The sequence below is a fragment of the Quercus suber genome, unplaced genomic scaffold (assembly GCF_002906115.3).
Source record: "Quercus suber isolate HL8 unplaced genomic scaffold, Cork oak 2.0 scaffold_417, whole genome shotgun sequence".
Lineage (NCBI taxonomy): Eukaryota > Viridiplantae > Streptophyta > Magnoliopsida > Fagales > Fagaceae > Quercus > Quercus suber.
This window is the reverse complement of record NW_027069868.1, coordinates 230,380-253,028: the sequence shown is the minus strand read 5'-3', so window position 1 is coordinate 253,028 and position 22,649 is coordinate 230,380. Positions and strand designations below refer to the sequence as shown.

Sequence of the window (22,649 nt, the reverse complement as noted above, 5' to 3'; positions counted from 1 at the left end):
GTTTTTATACAAAAAGAAATCTGCCTGTAGCAGATTCTTGCTCTTCAAATTTAGTGAGCTTTTCTACGTTGGCGGCATGGTAGATGAGTCACTACAAACAAAGGAGAGGGTTTTCTTTTGAATAACGTGACAAGATAAAGAATTATGCAGGTAAGTTAATTGTAAAGTTGTCACCTCTTTGCCCTGCCTACTAGTTTCCCACACTGTAAGTTTGATATGATATTTGCCAACATGTATTGCTTGAGCACCTAAATCATGAATAATCATCTATTGCACCCTCTACATTATTTATATTATAAGGCAGATTAATATTCTAGTAATAGCGAATGGAGAAATGGATTACGAAATGGAGGACTTATCTTTTGTTTCTATTTATGTCCGACTGTGGTTGGATTGGGATTGTTAAGGTGTAGAACAGGCGTATGCTGCTTGATTACTTGTTTGTGCTAAATCCAAAATGAATGGTTTAACAGGTCATGTCGTTAGATACCAACTAGTGTATTTGTTACACTCTTAAATGCATGCCATTTATGGGTATCTAATATCATTCACACCATCTGGCATGTTTTAGGCTCGAGGTTTTTCTTAAGCTTCAGTGAGAATTAATGACATGATATTTTTCCATATGATAACGCAAAGTTGTTTCTGAAATACAGATTTTCATTTAGAAAAATAACATTTTCCCAACTAAGCACAGTAAACAATGTTTTCTTTTATAATCTGAAATGTAAAATTTGATAATTGGGAATCAGGTAGAGAAGTTCCAATCATTGAATATACTTTCACCAACTAAACACATACATAAATTAGTATGAACAATATTGCATGAGTTCACTAAAGCCATAATTTTGGTTTGATCCTCAAATTTTGAAAACTAGAATTATATACCATTGTATATAGTGCACTCCAAATCTCCCTAAATACATTGAAACATGTTTTTAGGCAAATGCTTTATCGAGCCTCTAGCAATGTAATTGTTAGTCCATTTGTTGAAGATCCTTCTTGCTTGATTTGTGAAGAATCCATTTCTGATAGATGCCTTCCACTGTGAAAACCAGGCTCTTTAGGCTCAGGCAGTGCAATCTCACTACTCAACATCAAAACCACTGTAGACATGGTCGGTCTATATTCTGGACATTGCTGCACACATAACAGACCTACATGAATTGATCGTAACACTTCGTTTGGATTGCATGATCCCTTTTCTGAATTATCAATTAGTTCCAGTTGTCTGTCCTCCTTATATAGTCTCCATGCCTGAGAATTTAGATCACTTGTAAATGTAAGTTTAGGGGGAAAAGATAATATATTGAAACCCTGAAAGTTAGCAAAATATGGCCAAAATCACTCATCTGAAAATTTAAAACAGAAAATAACAAAACAAAATCAGAAGGGATTATATTGGTTGACATCACTTACATGTCCAAGAAGGTTAAGATTGTGGTCTGGATGAGAGAATTCCCTGTTTCTCTTACCACTCACTATCTCTAATACCAAAACACCAAAGCTGTACACATCAGATTTTATTGAAAAGAGTCCATCAATTGCGTACTCCGGAGGCATGTAACCACTGCAGAAAATTATTTATTAAATGAACATGTTTGTGGATAGCAGTTGCAATTACAATATATATGGAGATTCTTACAATGTTCCAACCACTCTGCTTGTTTTTGCCCCAGTTTCGTCTCCTACAAAAATTCTAGCCATGCCAAAGTCAGCAATCTTTGGATTCATATCATAGTCCAGTAAAATATTGCTAGCTTTTAGATCTCTATGAATAATTCTCAATCTGGAATCTTGATGAAGATAAAGTAGCCCCCGTGCAATCCCATTGATAATGTGGAAGCGCTTAGGCCAATCTATTAATATGCTTCGATTTGGATCTGCAAGTTTAACATCAAAGTTAATTCATGCTGGGGCTGTCAATTATTTAAATATTCACTGAACCTAAACTCAAATAACGTTGCTAACAGGGACATTCTGTACAAGTAATTTCAAGTGGCTGCAAAGGTAACAATCATGGCAGAAACTAGGACCACAATCTGTATAGTGTTAACGTGTAGAGTGTTGTGGGCTTTAGGCCCAAAACTATGACTGGTCTAAACATTAATTCAACCAGAAGTTGCAGAACTTAAAAGCTAATCTAGATAAATTTACAGACTAAATAAGCTAAGATCTTGATGAACCCAAACCAAAGATGAAGTAGTCCAAGCTTTTGTTAGGCATGTATTCATATATCAGCATTCTTTCTTCTTCTTGAATGCAACATCCTAAAATCTTCACGAGGTTACGATGCTGAAGCTTGGAAATGCTCAAAACTTCATTTTTGAATTCGTGGAGTCCTTGTCTTGAATATGCTGAGAGCCTCTTAACAGCTATTTCTTTATTTTCTTGTCCCTCTGTTAGTATGCCCTGTTTATATCATTATTAATTGGCATCAGTCACAAACGTTCAGCTATAAGGGATGTTATACTTTTATATATTGCTTGTATGGATGCATTCATATTTATAAATGTCTGAAAAAGTTCTATGTGCTAAAAATACTATTTATAACCCCCGCCTAGATGACTTTATAAACAATAGAATATAAAAAATAGTTTGTGTACAGTCTGCAGACATTAATTTCATATTTCTGCAAAAGAAGTCGTCTTTTTTAGTTAATTACCAATACTTGTACATGCAACAAATGCACAGAATTTCTTGTAAATTTCACAAGAATAGACTCATAAGTTAATAATTTCATTCAGAAAGCAAACTGCTACTGAAAAATTAGGTAAGTTCAATAAGATAGTTTGCTTTACTAAGCTGAAGTTATCAACAAAACTACAGAATCGGAACTAAATTCAAGGGCAGAAATACTATTTTGGTGCCTGAAATTGGTTCCATGTAGAGTGGATAGTCCCAACCATATTTATGGAACTGTATAGCTGTCTTTCTATTTAGATACCTTGTAAACCTGTCCAAAGCCGCCTTTTCCAAGTACATTTTTTGCTGAAAAGTTATCTGTGGCATAAGCTATTGTAGCAAATCTGAATAATGGTAGCTCTAAATCGTCATTCTCACTTCCAGTGGTGAAGTCTTGTATTGGTCCCGGATTGTATAAAATAATTCCTGCAAAGAATGGAGCGCATATGAAATAAGGAAGGAATACATATATTTCAGGAATGTTGAAATTTTAAAAACCCATGGAACACTTATGAGTTAGATTATTCCAGTCAATGCATTCCAAAGTGGTACTCACTGACATACCGTGATCCTGACTGATTGATCCAAGACAGGGTAAAGAAAACAAAAACATCCTATAAATGATTGCCAAGATGAGGTTGGACAAGAAATTAGAAATCAAAATATGAAATAGGATTGATTTGGGATTGTGGTTGTCTGATTAGTCATCCTTCCTTCTAATACAATTTTTCACTGGTCAAACCTGATTTTGGTTTTTTTTTTTTACATGTGTTACCTTCTCTTTTAGGCTTCTTCTTCAAGACATATAGCATCAAGCAAGGGCCAAGGAGAGCCATTCCAAAAGATAATAAAGCAATAACTATGATCCTCACTTGTTTCTTTCTTTTTGAGCTTCCATATGCCGCTGCAATCATCAATTCAATATAAGAAATTAGCATTAGCATTGTGGAAAATAATTTTCTCAGATCACTTTATCATTTTCTCACATATGGACTAATTCCTAATTGTTCCATCTGTTTCCATATGCTTATATTTCAATTGGCCTCATTTACAAATTTTGAATCAAAACAAAATTTATTTAAGAGTAAGAAAAATGAACCTTACCTAATTCAGAGGCAGCCATCCTAATGTAAATGTCTTGCCCACATTCAGCGTACACTCTTATATCAATCAGTTCTCCAAACCAAAGTATGCAACCACTTCCTCCTTCGGTGATGTCCAAACTAGAATAAGCTGTACAGTTGCAGTTTTTCAAGCACATATCCCTGCATTCATCAAGGTCCATTGTCCTGTTATACCAGGACTGCCTTGTGTCTGGCAATTTGATTCCAGAGTATTTTAGAAAGCCCTCACCAGCCCCACAATTTAAAGGTGTCTTCAGTACACATCCATGTGACCAATCCGTCTCATTCCAATCTTTTGGAAATTTTGGCACAAATCCTGTCAAACACTCACAAGCTGGGGAGTTGTTGATGTTGCAACTACCATATGCACCACATAGTGCGTACCTGTCACAGCCATCCATTTGTGCTGTTATGTAGAGGCTCCAACTCTGTGTTCTATCAATCCATATAAGCCGCTGCAATTTGCCATCAGGAGTTAAAAACATCCTTGAAACAACCGAGTCATTAATAAGCTTATAAGTATAGTAAGTCTCCACCGGATTGGAAACATATTCATATTTATAAATTGGGTTGGGTCGCAAATTAGGCATACCACTGAAATGTAGACCATTCCATGGTCCTGCCCGGAATATCACTGTTGGTCCCTCCCTAAGAATAAACTGTGGTAATCCATTTGGATCAAGCTGATTAGTATAATCACCTTCTGAAGGGTCGTCAGGGCTCTTCCATGATTTCAACACTAGACTCAAGCCAGTTACCAAATTAAATCCGTACTTCATGCCGGGCAGAAACGTATCAGCTGGATGATCAAAACTCTGCCAAATTATATTTTCTGCATCACTATTTCCATCTCTCACTACAAAGTTTCCTGTATCAAGAAGCTGCGCAACTGGGTTGCTTGTTGCTCTTGATGAATTGGAAGACCAAATGGCATTGTTAGCTTCATCCTTAAGGACAAGAATTCCATGGTCCACAAGATTGAAAACTCCTGTTGTATTGTTAAGAGGGGTATCTCTGTTGGCAACCCATACCACTGTCATTGTAGATATCTTCTTGTACCATATTCCTATGTACCAACTTTTGGAATTACCTGGGCTAAAGAATCCCAGCTCAAAATTCCCACCCGATGAAACTAAAGTCTGACCGTCTCTTATTGACTGAGTTACAAAAATGGTGTCTACTGCTGTTGTGATTACAAAGATGGAGAATATACAACACAAAAAGTAGAGCAAAAAATAGACTTGCATGGGTTGCCTCATGGTTCTCATGATCCAAGTGGACCTATACAAACTAATATACTGCAGGACTGACATAGAAAAAATGAAATGCTAGAGCATTCCAGCTTCCAAAGTCCTTTGCTATTGGAACTTCGAAGGGAACATAAAGGGCCTCCTATGAATTTCAGGTTCTTAAAGTACATTGTTCAAACATTAAAGCAAAAAATTAAAGCATCACCTTCTTCATATTTCTTACTTTTTTTTTCTTTTTTTTTTTGGGTTTTGTTTTTTAAGATATATTATGCTGGCCTTATTGTAATTTGAATTGGTGAACACATAATTGAAAGGCACTGTATTTTGAAAGGTACTCAAGGAGTAGAGAATTATCATCACCATGCTGTTTTGAATGGTTGACACAGAGTCGCTATTATTTTCTATATATAAATTTATATATTACTAAAAGTTGAAGCGTAACATTTAATGTTGCTATACTCAGGTTGAGCCGCATGAGTAGCCATGTCATTACCATTTTTTTTTCTTGAATTTGTCTTACAATTTAAAAATAGTTTTCCTAAATTTAAAAATACTAATAGAAAGAAAATAATTCCCAACTCTTATCTCTTACATGGTTTCAATTTTAGATGGCAACCCTTTGTGTTCCATAGTTACAATTTCAAATGGTAGCCCCTTGTATTTCATGATTACAGTTTCAAACGACAACCCTTTAGCTTCCTAACGCCAGACTATGGCTTTCTAACTCCATCTATTTCTCTCTTCATACTATTTTAATACAATTTAAAAATAGTTTTCCTAAGTTTGAATATGCTAATAAAAATCTATATCTATATATTACTAAAAGCTAAAACGTAGCATTTAATGTTGCTACGCTCAGGTTGAGCCATATCAGCAGCCATGTCATTACCTTTTTTTTTTTTTTTTTTATTGAATTTGTCTACAATTTAAAAATAGTTTTCCTAAATTTAAGAATATAATAAAAAGAAAATAATTCCCAACCCTATCTCTTACACGCTTACAATTTTAGACGGCAACCCTTTGTGTTTCACGATTACAATTTCAAATGGCAACCCTTTGTGTTCCGCGGTTCTGTCTCAAATGGCAATCCTTCAACTTCTTAACGCCAGACTATGGCTTTCTAACTCCATCTCTTTCTCTCTTCACACTATATTAATAAAATTTAAAAATAGTTTTACTAAATTTAAAAATACTAATAAAAAGAAAATAATTCCCAACCCTATCTCTTACATGGTTACAATTTTAGATGGCAACCCTTTGTGTTCCACAGTTACAATTTCAAACAGCAACCATTTGTGTTCCACGGTTACAATTTCAAATGCAACCCTTTAGCTTCCTAATGCCAGACTTTGGCTTTTTAACTCCTTCGTCTCTTCCTCTCCTCACACTATATTAATTATGAAAAGCTGGATGATTCAATTCAGGTATCTCTAAATCCCAGTTGCTCTTAGCCTCTATTTTTGTGACTACCCTGGATAATAGTTCAATGTAAAGATTAGATTATTAGTATTGTTCTTTTTTATTGTTGTTTTATTTTTTTTTCTTTTTTAATTTTGTTACTACCTCTTTTGTGTTGTGGGTCATATATGGGTTTTTATGTATTTAGGTTCAGTATTTGTATTGATATATGATTGTTTGTTTCTATTTTTAAAATTGATTTCGGTTTTTTTTTTTTTTTAATGTTTTAGACGATAACATTATCGGTTTATATTGTGTAATCAGTGTGATAGAGTTTTAGTAGTATCCGTGTGATAGAGTTTTAGTAGTTAGAAAATTGAATGATAGGGTTTTTGTAGTATCCATGTCTGTAGAAATTCAATTGAATGGTGCAATCCGTGCTTGTAGAAATTCATTTTGCTAAGGTGTTTTAGTAGTTAGCAAATTGAATTATAGGGTTTAAAATTCAATACTATACTCAGAACATGATACTTCTCCTTTTTTCTTAGTCTCCTCATTTAAGTGAATCCATCCATCATTGGAATCGATTTAAAATTCCTTCTATTAGCTTTGATTGTATTTGATTGTACTCTTGACCATCACATCAATATCATATCATATATCTATATATATATAATAGACGAAACTGAGAGAAAGTGGGTGCCTACAATTAAGGACGTGTTGACAAATCAAAAAAGTGACGTAACTTCAAAAGGCAATACTTTATGTTGATTTGCAAGAGTAATACCGTTTAACAGTGATGGTGTATATATTAAAAAAAAAAAAAAAAAAAAAAAAAAAAAAACGTCACAACTAAAAAACCCTATCATCTTCTCATCAGATTCTTATTACCATTTTCTCTCTCTTAAAAAACCCCAGCGACAGGAAAAAAAAAAGGAAGGAGAAAAAAAAAAATTTATCGGTCTCTTCACATCAAACTCTTCAAGGAGGACCAAAAAAAAACCTTGCGCCAACTTTTTTCCTGAAATTAAAGCTATGATGCCACATATGAAAAAAAGCCATCTAAAAATCTGCCACCTTCATAATTAAAAAGCGATAAATTATATTCTTCCACAACGCTTAAAACACTGTTTTATAGTTTTTTCAATAAAAAGAAAACTAACCGCTTGAAATACATAGCGAAGGCTTGCAACACTCCCAAAAAAAAAAAATTTTGTGATACAGAGATAGAGAAGAAGAAAAAAAAAAACATGTGATAGAGAGATAGAGAATGAGGAAAACAAATTATGACACAGATGTAGACCACCATCCATTCCCTCACTAGACTTAGACAACTAGAACCGCAAGCACATAGAGAAAGAAAATTTGCCACCATCAGATTGTCGGAACCAACAACGATACATTTTTCTCTTCTTTTTTTTTTTTTTTTTTCAAATTTGGGTATGCAATGTTATTTTTTATTGAGTTTTTTTGTTGTATAGGTTTAGATTTGATTTTGACTTTGATTCGTTTTTGTTTTGGGCTTTTGAGTTCTCTATGAAATTTTCATTGGGATCAAATAAGTACAGAATTGAATGTTACGCAGGTTGGGTCCCAAATAATATTATCAACAATATTAGCAATCCAAAATAGCAATCACACACAATAACACAAATATTTAAGTGGAAACCCCTATCTCTTTGAAGGGAAAAAACCACGGGACAAACTCCGAATAATTTCACTATTATAAAATCAATTACAATAATTCTTGTGTATGTCTCACAGCTAAAGAAAAAAAAAAATCTCTCTTATTTTTCTTTGCTTTCACACACACAAATTATCTTTCTCAAAGATGACAATCCTTTTTTCTTTTCTTTTTTCATTATGCGGCACCCATGTTTTTCTTTTCTTTTTTCATTATGCGGCACCCATGTTTTTCTTTTCACTGTGTGGCACCTCCTTTTTCTTCATGTTTGTGTTCTACCTTTTAGAACACCACACACATGCCTTTTATATATAAAAGCATGCCCTCACAGTCTTAAATCAATTAGGAGTAGGAATCTTGGTACACCACATACAGTACTTTGCAAGGAATTAGGACTCCTTGCTATTCAAGCCTATCACAAACTCATTAAAGAGTAGTGATTAGATGCGGCTGGACTCCTAGAAACACACAAAGTACAAACTGACCATGATCTCTTATTTCAACTTGATATAGGAGTCTTCATCACTTGAGCTTTTATTCTTCATGGGCTGGATTATGGTGCATGTGCACCCAACAATCTCCCCCTCCAACCCACCAATAGGAGGAGATCTTCATTCCATCTCTTCAATTCAATTTTATGTCATTAGTCAAGCCAACACAAGGCTTGATCTTCTTCATTGTTAGAAATACTGAATATAATTGTATTGTATTTCTTGATAAAAGAATGTACATAGGTGCCTTTATATAGGAGGCATATGTGTGCAGTACAAGTAAATATGTGTACTATACAAGTAACCTAATTGGGCCTAAAGCCCACAACACTATATACGTTAACAGCCCCCCTCAAACTCAAGGTGGATATGAGACCAACTTGAGATTGTCAACCAAAGTATGAAGGCGTCCCTTAGGATGTGACTTGGTGAAGATATCTGCAAGTTGATCTTTAGAGGAGACTAAGATCAGCTTGAGAGCACCATGAACAAGATGAAAACGGATAAAATGACAATCAATCTCGATGTGTTTAGTCCGTTCATGGAAAACATCATTGTGAGCAATATGAATAGCACTCTAGTTGTCACAATAAAGAAAAGTAGTAGAGGATGTAGACACACCTAAGTCTTTGAGAAGCCATTGTAGCCAAAGGAGCTCAGATGTGGTATCAACAAGGGCACGATATTCTACTTCAGTACTGGAGCAAGCCACATGAGTTTGTTTCTTGCTTCGCCAAGAAATTAGAGAACCAAGAAGAAAGCAATAACTAGTGGTGGACCTGCGATCAGTGGGGTCTCCTGCCCAATCAACATTAGAAAGTGCACGGAGAGTAAGAAGAGACTGAGCAGAGTAGAAAAGACCATGGAAGAGAGTGCCCTTTAGGTATCGAAGAATGCACAGAACAGCAGCATAGTGAGTCGATCGTGGAGCAAATCGATACTGGCTCACCTGGTGAACAGCATAGGAAATGTTTGGATGAGTGACAGTGAGATAAACCAAGCTACCAACGAAGCGTTTATAAAAGAGAGGGATTAGACAATGGTTTCCCCCCCCCTCCCCCCCCCCCGAGGGAGTCAAATGCGCATTAAGCTCAACTGGAGTGTCAACAGTCTTGCTATCAATGAGTCCAGCGCGAGACAAGAGTTCAGAGGCATACTTGGCTTGAGTAATATAAAGTCCATCTGTAGAATGAGTGATTTCAAGACCCAAGAAGTAGCTGAGATGTCTAAGATCTTTCATCTCAAACTGCTGGCTGAGAAAAGTCTTGAGTTCTTGAATGCTACTGAGGTCATCACCAGTTATAATCATATCATCCATATATAAGAGAAGTAAAATAGTTCCTTTGTCAGTGTGACTAAGAAATAAGGCAGAATCATAGTAATTGGCCATGTAACCCAAGTGAGAGATGGTAGAGCTAAATTTGGCAAACCAAGCTCGTGGAGCTTGTTTAAGGCCATAAAGTGCACGTCGAAGGTAACAAACTTGTTTAAGTCAACAGAGAGACCAAGAGGAGGTTGCATATACACTTCTTCACTTAAATCCCCATTAAGGAATGCATTTTTGACATCCATCTGAAAAAGGTCCCATTTACTGGCAGCAGCAACAGCTAAGAGGGCACGAACAGATGAGATACGAGCAACCGGAGCAAAGGTCTCTTTATAATCAATCCCATACTCTTGTGTAAAACCTTTTGCAATAAGACAAGTTTTGTAGCGTTCAATGGACCCATCAGAGTGAGTTTTAATCTTATAGATCCACTTACAACCAACCATAGATTTCCTAGAAGGAAATGTCACCAAATCCCAAGTATAGTTTTTAGATATGCATCAAGTTCCTCTTTTATTGCAATCTACCATAAAAGGTCAGTGGAAGCCTCACGATAGGTGTGAGGCTCATGTAATGTAGCAAGAGCAGTGTAACAATGATAGTCAAGTAAATGTGTAGGTATATATCTTACCCTAGTTAAGTGACGAGATGGAATGTCTTGTGCAAGATCTTCAAGCGGAGCAGAAGCAGGAGACCCAAGCTTAGGATTGGGGTTGGGTAGCTCGTCTTCAACCTGTTCATCTTCCACCTGTTCATTAAAGGGTGAACTAGGAAAGGGATCAGTGATATCTGGTGGTTGAACAGAGAAGTCTACAGTAACAGAATCAGGAGCAACTACAGGAGGATCAAGAGCAGCTACAAAAGGAATATGTGCCTTATCTGGAAAAAGATCTAAGACAGAGGAGGAAGACAAGGAAGAACTGAAATGAGAGAGCTCGACAAAGAGGCGATGTTCCCAAAAGACAACATTACGGGAGATACAAAGTCGATGAGAGACAGGATCATAACACCTATACCCCTTTTGAGTTTCGCCATAGCCAAGAAAACAACAAAGCCTTGACCGAGGCTCAAGTTTGTTATGCTCATGTGGCTGAAGAAGAATGAAACAAGCAAAACCAAAGGAGCGAAGGTGGTGATAGTCTGGAGGTGACCCAAAAAGGTGCTCATATGGAGTTTGATTTTGGATAATAGGACTCGAAATGTGATTAATAGTATGAACAGCATAAAGAGCAGCTTCACCCCAAAAAGGAGCAAGAACTTTAACAGAGAGAAGGAGAGTATGAACAGTGTCAAGAATATAACGAAGTTTTCGTTCGGCTCTACCATTTTGCTGAGAGGTACCTGGACAAGTTGATGAACAGTGTCATAGGAATGCAAAATAGCTTGGAAAGCATATTGAGTACATTCAAGAGCATTATCAGATCGAAAAATTTTGATGCGTCTAGAAAACTGAGCTTCAACCATTTTTGCAAAATTAGAATATACTTCCAATAATTCAGAACAATGTTTCATATTAAAAATCCAGCTATAGCGAGAGTAATCATCAATAAAGACAACAAAATATCTAGACCCACCAATACTAGAGACAGAGGAAAGCCCCCAAACATCAGAATGAATAAGGTCAAAGATATCAGTAGATACGGATTCACTAGTATTGAAAGGCAAAGCTGGTTGTTTTCCTAACTGACATGAAACACATCAAAATTTTCTATAGACATTGAACCTAACAAATCTCTAGAAGCCAATTGTTGTACTCGAGAGGAAGATGCGTGACCAAGTCGAGCATGCCAAAGTGCAAGGGAAGGAGTGGAAGAAACTACAGCAGTTGCAGTAATAGAAACAGGAGCAACAAGTGGAAGACGAAGATTGTCCATGGGAAACATACGCCCAACTCTGGGACCGGTCCCAAGCTCTTGTCCTGTCCTAGGATCCTGCACAATGCACCCAAAATAATCAAAGGTAATTCGATAACCAAACTCAGCTAATTGTCCCACAGAAAATAAATTATAAGAAAGGTCAGGAACATTAAAGACTCTAGGAACCGAGAGGTTAGAGGTTGAAACTGAACCTATATTATGACCAGACATTGTGGAACCATTTGCTATGCGAATATTAAGAGGGTGCGGTACATGTTTAAGGTCAGAAAATAAGGACGAGTGAGGTGTCATGTGATTGCAACAAGCAGAATCCATAAGCCAAGAGGTAGGAGACATACCAGATAAAGCTGAGAGAGAAGAGGAAGAAGATGCATTACCAACTATACGTATGACATTGGCGATGATATTTATAAGGTTATCTCTGGAAATGGAGAAAGTGGATCCAGAAGACTTAGACTATGCAGAGACAGGAGCCATTGGTTGGACACTCTCAGTGTTAGCAACAGTAGCAGCAGAAATTGAAACAGTTGATTTGTTGCAATGATAGCAAGTCTCAATATTGTGGCTAAAACGTTTGCAAAATTTGCAAAAACGTTTGATAGATTGGCCGCGACAATTATTACAATAAGAAGAAAACCTGTCCTTATTCTTCATTTAGAAGCAAAATATACAAAAACAAACTGCAAAAATGAAATCTACGCAAAAAACTGGGTAAAGAGCACCTGAACTGCAAAGTCAACTCTAGTAAAAAAGTCAACGGTCAACACTGGTCAAAGTCAACTCAGAGTCAACGGTCAACACTGTCAAGACAACAGATGACGTCAACGACGTGGTGGACGATGATGTTAGCAAATGACGTCACCTAGGGTTGACGTCAGTAGGTGCAGAACTGGCGTGTGGCCGCACGTGAGAAGGTCTGATGGCGCGTGGCGGCGCGTGAGAAGGTCTGTCGACGCGTGGCAGCGTGTGGAGCGTGTGATCTTGTTCGCAGAATCTTTTGGAGGCGCGTGCAAGCTCCGATGATGACGAGGTTTCCATGATTAAGTAGATCGGGGCAAGACAATCACTGTGGTACTTGAAAAATACTTGTCGGAGCAAGATGCAAGCGAAAACAATAAGTGCAGTGGTCTATGTGATGTGGGACTTCTCAACGACGGTGACTGCAAGTCTGGAACCTAAGGACGACGATTGACAGACGTCGGAGGTTCTACGGCGAAAGGCTGCGGCAACGGTTGTGACGGCTGAAGCAATGTTGAGAATAGTGACACCAATAAAGACAAGACTGCAAAGAAAAAGGTTAAAGCAGTGGCTCTGATACCATGTTAGAAATACTAAATGTAATTGTATTGTATTTCTTGATAAAAGAATGTACATAGGTGCCTTTATATAGGAGGCATATATGTGCAGTACAAGTAAATATGTGTGCTATACAAGTAACCTAATTGGGCCTAAAGCCCACAACACTATATACGTTAACATTCATTATCTTCACTAATTCTGAGAACACCTCATCAATGTCAATCCCTTTCATTTTCAAATAATTAATCTCATCTTCTATTTCTTTAATCCAATCCCTTGGCTCCCCCTCATCAGAAGCCCAAGTATTTTTGAAGCTAACAGTATGATGTTTTCCAGTAGTCCTCTTCTCATGAGGTTCAACAATTTCTAATGGAGGATATTGCTCCCCTTACTCAAGCCCTCTAAGATCTTTCACTTCATCGTCATCCCATGTAGCCTTAGCATCTTCATATTCTTCATCACCTACCACTTCTTCTTCTGAAACACTATTAGGCAATGGGAATTTCACCCTATCGGTTTGAACACCATTAATCCCAACGCTTATCTTTGGAGTCTTCTCAAAATTTTTAATTTTCATTGAACTTCTTCTTACAGGTCTTCACATGAGTCCTGTACAAACTACAACATGCATGTCCTTTTGCAACAACCAATGGAACTTCTTCTCATGAGGTTACAATAACAAATGTCCTTTTACAACAACCAATGTCCTTTTAATTTCATTGAACTTCTTCTCATGAGGTTACAATAACTAGCTCGATCAATAGCCAATGTAGAAAACACATTCATCCTTAAATTTGGAACATGTCACACATCCTTCAACATCATAGTGCTACCAACATTGGTTTTAATGCACACATCACCAATTCCCACAATTTTTGAGTGACTAGAATTACCCATCTTCACTGTACCAATGTCTCCTACTTTGTACGTGGTAAACAACCCCTTCGTAGGGATAATATGGTGGGGGGTTGCAGAATCAACAACCCCCTCAACATCATTATTAGCAACATGCTCATACTTTTACTCTTCAATAGAAAGAGCACCACAACATCCTCATCAATCACAACAGCTGTAGTATCTTTCTCACTATCAATCTTTTCATATTTTCCTTTATTTTGTTCCTTATTCCAATGCCAACGATCTCTTCTTAAGTGACCCTTTTTTTCCCACAATCGAAGCATTCTCTAGTTTCCTTGAACTGAGATCTATCTCTTGTTGTGACCTACCATTGAATTTTCGATCATTAGGTCCTCTACTTCTACCTCTACTCTTGTTCTTCAGGACAAAAGCTTGATCTTGTGCATTGTCTATATTTGCATCTCTCCTGTTAACCTCTTCACTTAAAATCAAATCTCGAATATCATCATATTTGAGTTTATTTTTCCCTGCAGAATTACTCACCACCATTCTCATGGCTTCCCAACTATTTGGTAAAGAAGCCAAAAGTATCAATGCACGAACCTCATCATCAAATTCAATTCCTACTGTGGATAATTGATTTATGATTGTATTGAACTCATTCAGATGCTACGTTATAGGAGTGCTTTCTGCCTTCTTTAAATTAAATAACTTCTTCATCAGATACATCTTATTGTTAGCTGACAGCTTTTCATACATGCTAGACAAAGCTTTCATCAAATCCACTGTGGTCTTTTCTTTCACAAAATTGTGCGCAACTGATTTTGATAGAGTTAATCAAAGAACTCCCAATACTTGTCTATCAAGAAGGTTCCAGTCTTCATCCTTTATAGTTTCAGGTTTCGTCCCCAAAAGAGGCAGATGTAATTTCATCCCATAGAGATAATTTTCAATTTGCATCCTCTAATATCCAAAGTCTGTTCCATCAAAAATTTCAATTCCTGAAGTCTTGCCTTCTTCTTCAGCCATCACTTCTACTCTAACCTTAGCTCTGATACCACTTGTTGGGTCCCAAATAACATTATCAACAATATTAACAATCCAAAATAGCAATCACACATAATAACACAAATATTTATGCTAAAAACCCTTTCTCTTTGAAGGAAAAAAACCACGGGACAAACTCTGAATAATTTTACTATTATGAAATCAATTACAATAATTCTTGTGTATATCTCACTGCTAAAGGCAAAAAAAATCTTTCTTATTTTTCTTTGCTCCCACACATACAAATTATCTTTCTCAAAGGCGACAATCCTTTTTTCTTTTCTTTTTTCACTATGCGGCACCCACGTTTTTCTTTTCACTGTGCGGCACCTCTTTTTTCTTCTTGTTTGTGTTCTAACTTTTAGAACACAACACACATGCCTTTTATATATAAAAGCATGCCTTCACACTCTTAAATCAATTAGGAGTAGGAATCTTGGTACACCACATACAGTACTTTGCAAGGAATTAGGACTCCTTGCTATTCAAGCCTATCACAAACTCATTAAAGAGTAGTGATTAGATGCGACTGGACTCCTAGAAACATACAAAGTACAAACTGGCCATGATCTCTTATTTCAACTTGATATAGGAGTCTTCATCACTTGGGCTTTTATTCTTCATAGGCTAGACTATGCTGCATGCGACTGGAATTAGCTTCTTTTTTTTTTTTTTTTTTAATTTTTTCCTTTTTTTTATCGGAACCACATGCACGCAGAGATATAGTCTAGAAGGGACAGAGAGAGAGGCCACATACCCATTACCCCATAATCGATAAAGTTATTGCTTTTTTTATTATTATTTTTTTTTTTGTTTTCAAATTTGGGGATTGAATATGATTTAGGTTTGAATTTCTTGGTTGGATTGGTTTAGATTTATATTTAGTTATTTGTACTATATATAAAGCAGAAGCCTTTCCTTGTAATTAAAGCCATTCTGCCATGTAGGAAAAATGCCCACTTAAAAAACAAACTCGTGTAAAACAAACTTGAAATGCCACACTCAAAGAAAAATGATGCATCTATTCAAACCCAAAGAAAAATGATGTATCTGTTGCTGTTTCTGTGATGTGTGTCCATGGGCTGTATTTCTGTTGCTGCATATTCTGTTTTCTGCAGAACAGTTTCAGGGTTTTTCTGCATAATCTATGCCCACAGGGGGGCTGGGTGTAATATCTGTTGCTATTTCTATGATGTATGTTCATGGGCTGTATTTCTGCTACTGCATATTCTGTTTTCTATAGAACAGGTTCTGGACTTTCTGCATAATCTGTGCTCACAAGGGGGCTGAGTGTAATATCTGCTGTTGTTTCTTTGATGCATGTCCATGGGCTGTATTTTTGTTGCTGCATATTTTGTTTTCTGTAGAACAGGTTCAGGACTTTCTGCATAATCTATGCTTACAAGGGGGTAATTGTAATATCTATTGCTGTTTTTGTTTCTATATTGTATGTCCATGTGCTATATTTATTTTGTTGCATATATTGTTTTCTACAGAACAAGTCTTTGTTCCCTTGTATCTATGCTTATAGGGCTGTCATGTGTTTGTACCTGTATTTCCCTTTTATCAAATATTTACGAGTGCCTCTTCTTGCATATATGGTAATAGGGAATGATTTTGTAATGAGTCTCCTATCATTTGTCCTCTAGATCATACAAACATGTATATTCATGTCTCCATGTTGATTCTCTAAAATCATATTTTAGAAGTGATACAAATTATGTTTTCATATTTTTTAAAAAGTTGATAATTGGGTATATTTGCAATTAAAGGAATAAAGCAAACATATTGCAATGATGCAACAAGTGAATTTCACCAATTAGAGACGCAGGGAGAAGAGTGACATTCTAAAATATTGCAAAAATCATTCTCAACTGACGCCCTTATTGGTTTAGTTTTTTACTCAAATCTATAGCCCTACCTCCAAAAGGCTTCTATTCTTCCTACTAAAATTGATTGATTTAAAAAAAAAAAAAAAAAAAAACTATTAATGCACGTCACAACTGAAAGCAAAATAGAACTATTGTGTTTATGCTTTGATTGCATCACATGGTAGAAATTCAATAAACATAACATAAAGCAAAAACCCTAGAAAATACAAGCTGGCCTCTCAAATTAGTTGGATTGAACTAAGGGTGTCTACAAAGCAAATACCTACTTTTTTTACTTGGTAACACTATATGAATATTATATTGTTTGTGGCCAAAATGAGACCTTGATATCTAATATTTTTTGGATACTATTGATGAAATTTTAAGAGTTCATTCTTATTTGTGATGTTCAAAAAGTAAGATGACTTTAGAACCCAAATGAATCTCCATAGACTTGTGGGGGATAAATTTGGTAATAGATGTGTTATCTCATATAAATTGTGTATTATTCTATTTACATTTTGTATACAAGTTAATATTATGTTGAGGAGATTGCTAGTAGATCTTATGATCTTGCTACCTTAAATAGACAATCTATATTAGTAGTTAAATGAATAACATATTCAGTTTTATACAAGGTTGAGATTTCTCACAACTATATACAAAAAATTGTAATATTCCATTTGATTTTTATACATGGTTGAGATTTCTCACAGTTCAACTGTCATTCATTTGGGTTCTATTTAATAGTTTGTTGCTTTGATACAATTGGTAGGCTTCACCCATGGTTTATTACATTTTCATATTTTTACATTATAAACATTGTCTGCATTTTCCTTTGGTGTAGAAGGTATTGTCATAAAATAAAAAAATAAATAAAAAAAGGAAAGTGATAATTTGGTATAAATTAGTGGCACTACATTTTTAGAATCACTCTTACAGTGAGAACGTGATTTTTTTTTTCTTTTTTCGGGCTAAGTGAATTTTGTGAGACTATTTATTATTGTAGTTGATGTAATTCATAGGTTATTATTATAGGATTTTAATTTCATGATATTTTAATTATTAATTGTAAAGTTGTGATTTGCAACTATTTTGTGTTGGCTTTAATTCCATGCCAAATTTGATTGTAATTATGTTCAATCTTTTGTACCCTGTATTGTATGTGGGAGTTTATTATAAGGGTTGTGTGGGTGACAGAGAGTGTGAAGACTCAAGGCAATTGAAGACCAAAGATGTTTTCGTGGGTAGCCCTCCTGCGAAGTGAAGCATGTGCTCAGTACATGACTAGAATGCGAAGAGTCATGATAGATGGTGACAGCTGATTTTCGAGAGTATCTCGCAAGTAAAGCCTTCTCACAAGATACTTATGAAACATTTTGTTTTGCTATTTTGTCATATCTACTCCACTGCATCCTCACCCACACTATATATACCATCATTACCCACATATGTTGAGGAGTGCTTTCAGAGAGAAAACCCTAGCCACAAAACCTTTGAGAGTTAAAGATTGTCATACCCACAATTATCTACACAATCCATTGTGGTTTTCCTCAACTCCTACCTCTCCATTTCCAAATCCTTGAGAGGTTGATAGCCCAAACACTTAACACACCCATTCTGAGTGAAAAGTGAGGCTTTGGTGCTGCTAGGAAGCACTAGAAGAAGCCATTTTTTTGGTAGATGCAATCGGGCTGAATTGTGTGATCTAGAGAGTTAGAGAAGACAAGGCTTCGCGAAGTTAGTTGGTAGCAAGAGCTTGGAGGGCTCGAGTACATGGGGTAGACTAGGCTTGGAGGGTCTTTTGGTATTCGTGTACTCCAACTTATTCTCTAGTGGATCGATTTACTGCTTGGAGGGCAGTAGAGAGGTTTTTCGCCGAGTACTTCAGTTTTCTCTTTGATAACACATTGGCGTGTTATCTTGTGTTTGCATTCTTGTTCCCTACTCTTTTAGCTTTCATTTTATTGCTGTGATTTGATAAATATGACTTAGAGTAGTTATATTGTTTATCCACTCACATTTACTCTATTCCGCACTTAGTTTAAGTTAGAGTAAAATCAACCGAGCCACATTTTTTAATTTAGGGGTCAAAACAGCTCTTGTGTTTTTATACAAACTCAAGCTTTCATTAATTATTGTTAGTCAGTAGAGAGGTTTTTCGCCGAGTACTTCAGTTTTCTCTTTGATAACACATTGGCGTGTTATCTTGTGTTTGCATTCTTGTTCCCTACTCTTTTAGCTTTCATTTTATTGCTGTGATTTGATAAATATGACTTAGAGTAGTTATATTGTTTATCCACTCACATTTACTCTATTCCGCACTTAGTTTAAGTTAGAGTAAAATCAACCGAGCCACATTTTTTAATTTAGGGGTCAAAACAGCTCTTGTGTTTTTATACAAACTCAAGCTTTCATTAATTATTGTTAGCTGAAGACATTGGTACTTGCTTCTAGCAAAAATAAAGACAACTATTATCTCTCTTGGACCACCCTAAATTTATTTTGTTTATCTTTTTGGAACTTTGGAACATGCTTTAAATAATTAATTTTTTTTTTTTTTAAGAAACGTAATAATTAGCTCTTGAAGTCAAAAGAAAGAAAAAAAAATCACTTTCTTTCATTTGCTTGAGTGAATGTGTGATGAAGGAAAACTTTTTTTTTTTTTGGGCATATTCCAAATTTTGTTGAATGAGTAAGAAAATTCAAGATTAGATTTCATAGTCTCTATGTAAGACTCCTTGAATTTAGATTTCTTTCTTGCAAGTTTTTAAAAAAAATATTTTTTTTGTATTATCTAATTATGAAATTTCTAAATTTTCACCTATGGTTTGTCTTTTGTAATAAATAAAAGTATCCCGCACATTGTGTTGTTGATACACTCCTGTTACTCCACCTCACTCACCATGTCATTGACCATAGAATCTTTATTTTACTTATTTATTTTTTATTCCTAATTTCTTTTACAAAAAATATATTAATAGATTATTGACTTTACACATTTATCTTAGGCAATTTTAACCTTACATATAACTTTGTCTTTACATATTATCTACTTTAATTTAAATGTTTAATATTCCATTATGATTAAGTTGATGGGCTGGTGGTAAGATTATATAAACCACTACATTAATAATTAAATGCAAAATGGCCTCCTCAAATCTTCCCTTCGTTATATCTATCTTCCTAGAGTAACATTATTTTTCTTTTTCTTTTTTCCCTTTAGCAGGTACTAAGCCACAAACTAATCCTTAAATTGCCCTAATCATTATAATCTTTACCCATTTATTGGTTACAAAGATTTATATCTTAAAATTTATGAGGAGGGACCCCAAATGATGTATGATCCATATATCTAAAGATAAATTACTATTAAATTCTGCCTTCTATGATGATGACTGATGAGTTGCCAATATAACTAGAGCAACTCCCAAGTACAAATAGAGCACCTTTATATGTGAATAGATTACAAGAACTACATGTGTTGTCCACGACAAAAGAGGTCATCTCTCTCTCTCTCTCTCTCTCTCTCTCTCTCTCTCTCTCTCTCTCCAATTTTGTTTCTCTTTCGATAGATTTTTTTTTTTCCACTAATGGTTCTTTTTGTTATTGTTGATTTAATTGTCACATTACATTTTGTATAGACTATAGACTTTTATTTATATAGACTATAGACTTTTATTTATATTTTGGTATTTTGGTATTCTAATTCTTGATCACAAGTTCTTTTTCTTTATCCCATTGGTTTATTTTACAACGATGCATATATAGAAACTTAATTCTAAGATTTTGCTAATAATTGTTTATTTGATAATCTTTGGTGATGGATGAATTTGTAATTTCTACAAAGATAATAATCTTAATAGATTATCAACAACAAATTGTTTTCCTAATTGGTCTAGTTAATCATTGTTAAGTTTTATTAATTTTTTAGATACGTTTTCTGGTGTTTTGGATTAAAGGGTAGAAAAAATAGGGTTGAGAAAGTCTGTTTAAAACTAAAAGAATAATTTCCAAATTTTATATAGTACTTTTTAATGATACAAAAAAATTATAAATAAATTTTATTAAAAAATGAATATTTTCACTAACTTGCTTTTTGAATTCCTATAAATTTTTTTATTGTTTTCATTTTGGTATGACATAAATTATATATATATATATTACATTTTTTACTGTTCCTACAATAAATGAACATATGATTATGAAATATATTACTCTTTACTAAATTAGTCCAAATTGCAAAACAATAAATTTAATGAGATCACCATAAAACAAATATCACGCGCAACGTGTGGATTTGCAGCTAGTATATATAAAAGCAGAGACCTCATGAGAGAGTACATGAGCTCCTGCCATGTGGCGCTCTAAGCTTCCATTTAGTCTTTTTAACTTTTTTTCATGAAGTTTTTTAACTGTTACCTAATAGATTAGAGTAACTTATTTTTACTATTATATCAAATATGGGTTGAGCTTGACAATTAGACCAAATGTGATTCTTTAAAAAAAAAAATTCACTATCTTTTAAAAATAGACCAAATTTATGAAAGACCCAAGCCCAAACCTTATGACCCTTGTCTGAACTCCCCACCCATGGGTAGATCAAAGGCTAAAGGGTCTGACCCTCTCCACACACGTGTATATCAAAGCTTAAAGGTAGGTCAAAACTTAAAGGTTTGACCCTCCCCACATACTTGTAGATCAAAGCTTAAATGTCTAACCCTCCCTATCACGTGTGGATTGTAGGCTAAAAGGTCTGACCTTCCCCACCCATGTGTACATCAAAGCCTATTATTACCCACAAACTCTCTTTTTCCTCTTCACGTGTAGATGGAACCTAGCCACTTATAAACTCTCTTCTTCCTTCCCATGGGTAGATGCACACTACAATGACACGTCTCCCTTTACTCAAGCACAAAACATTGACCTGTAGCAAAATCCTCAATAAAACTAGGGTGATATGGACTAATAATGCTCTGTGGCAAATTTCGATTTGTTTATAGTTTTTTTTTTTTTTTATTGGTAAAGTTATTTAATGGTATGATGAAAGTCTAATACCATAATTAAATCACTATTAATGAAAATATATATTTATGGGAAAAAATAGAAGAGAGATTTGAATGGACAAATCATGGGCCGGTTATATAATACCATAATTAATTAAATCACTTATTCTTACAAAAATAATTTTAATTCCTCATTATGACCTATTACTATTAGTGAACATATATATTTATGGAAAAATATAGAAGAGATATTCAAATAGACAATATGGATGCTCAAAGAAGTCAAAAAGACTGTGTAAATCAGTTGGATAGTGAAATAAAAATGCTAAGTGGTCAATTAATTGTCTACCAATATTTAAGTTACAATACCATACAAGCATACACGGTTTTTATTATTATTATTATTAATTTTTTTGAGGGAAAACAAGCATACACAGTTGATATAGTTTTCCTCCAAAAAAATAATAAAAAATAAAATAAATTCCATGTGTTAGCACAATAAACGCATGACTCATTGAGTTATATATCCCATTTTCCATTTTTTATTTTCCCCTTTCTAATATGCTTCCTCATTCTCAAAATAATAATAACTAGTCTATATATATATATATATATATATTACATTTTTTACTGTTCCTATAATAAATGAACATATGATTATGAAATATATTACTCTTTACTAAATTAGTCCAAATTGCAAAACAATAAATTTAATGAGATCAGCATAAAACA

The 22,649-nt window shown here is 34.8% G+C and overlaps 1 protein-coding gene across 1 annotated transcript; it reads right to left on the bottom strand.

The window, feature by feature from the left end:
- Window positions 1-745: 745 nt before the first annotated feature.
- LOC112007401 (G-type lectin S-receptor-like serine/threonine-protein kinase At4g27290) lies at window positions 746-5,417 on the bottom strand. The gene is made up of 7 exons (XM_024039744.2): window positions 3,790-5,417; window positions 3,461-3,589; window positions 2,948-3,111; window positions 2,193-2,412; window positions 1,646-1,883; window positions 1,420-1,570; window positions 746-1,257 (listed from the first exon to the last, which is right to left on the bottom strand). The coding sequence occupies exons 1-7, from the start codon at window positions 5,120-5,122 to the stop codon at window positions 952-954; spliced, it is 2,541 nt and encodes an 846-aa protein (XP_023895512.2). The 5' UTR covers window positions 5,123-5,417; the 3' UTR covers window positions 746-951.
- Window positions 5,418-22,649: the final 17,232 nt, after the last annotated feature.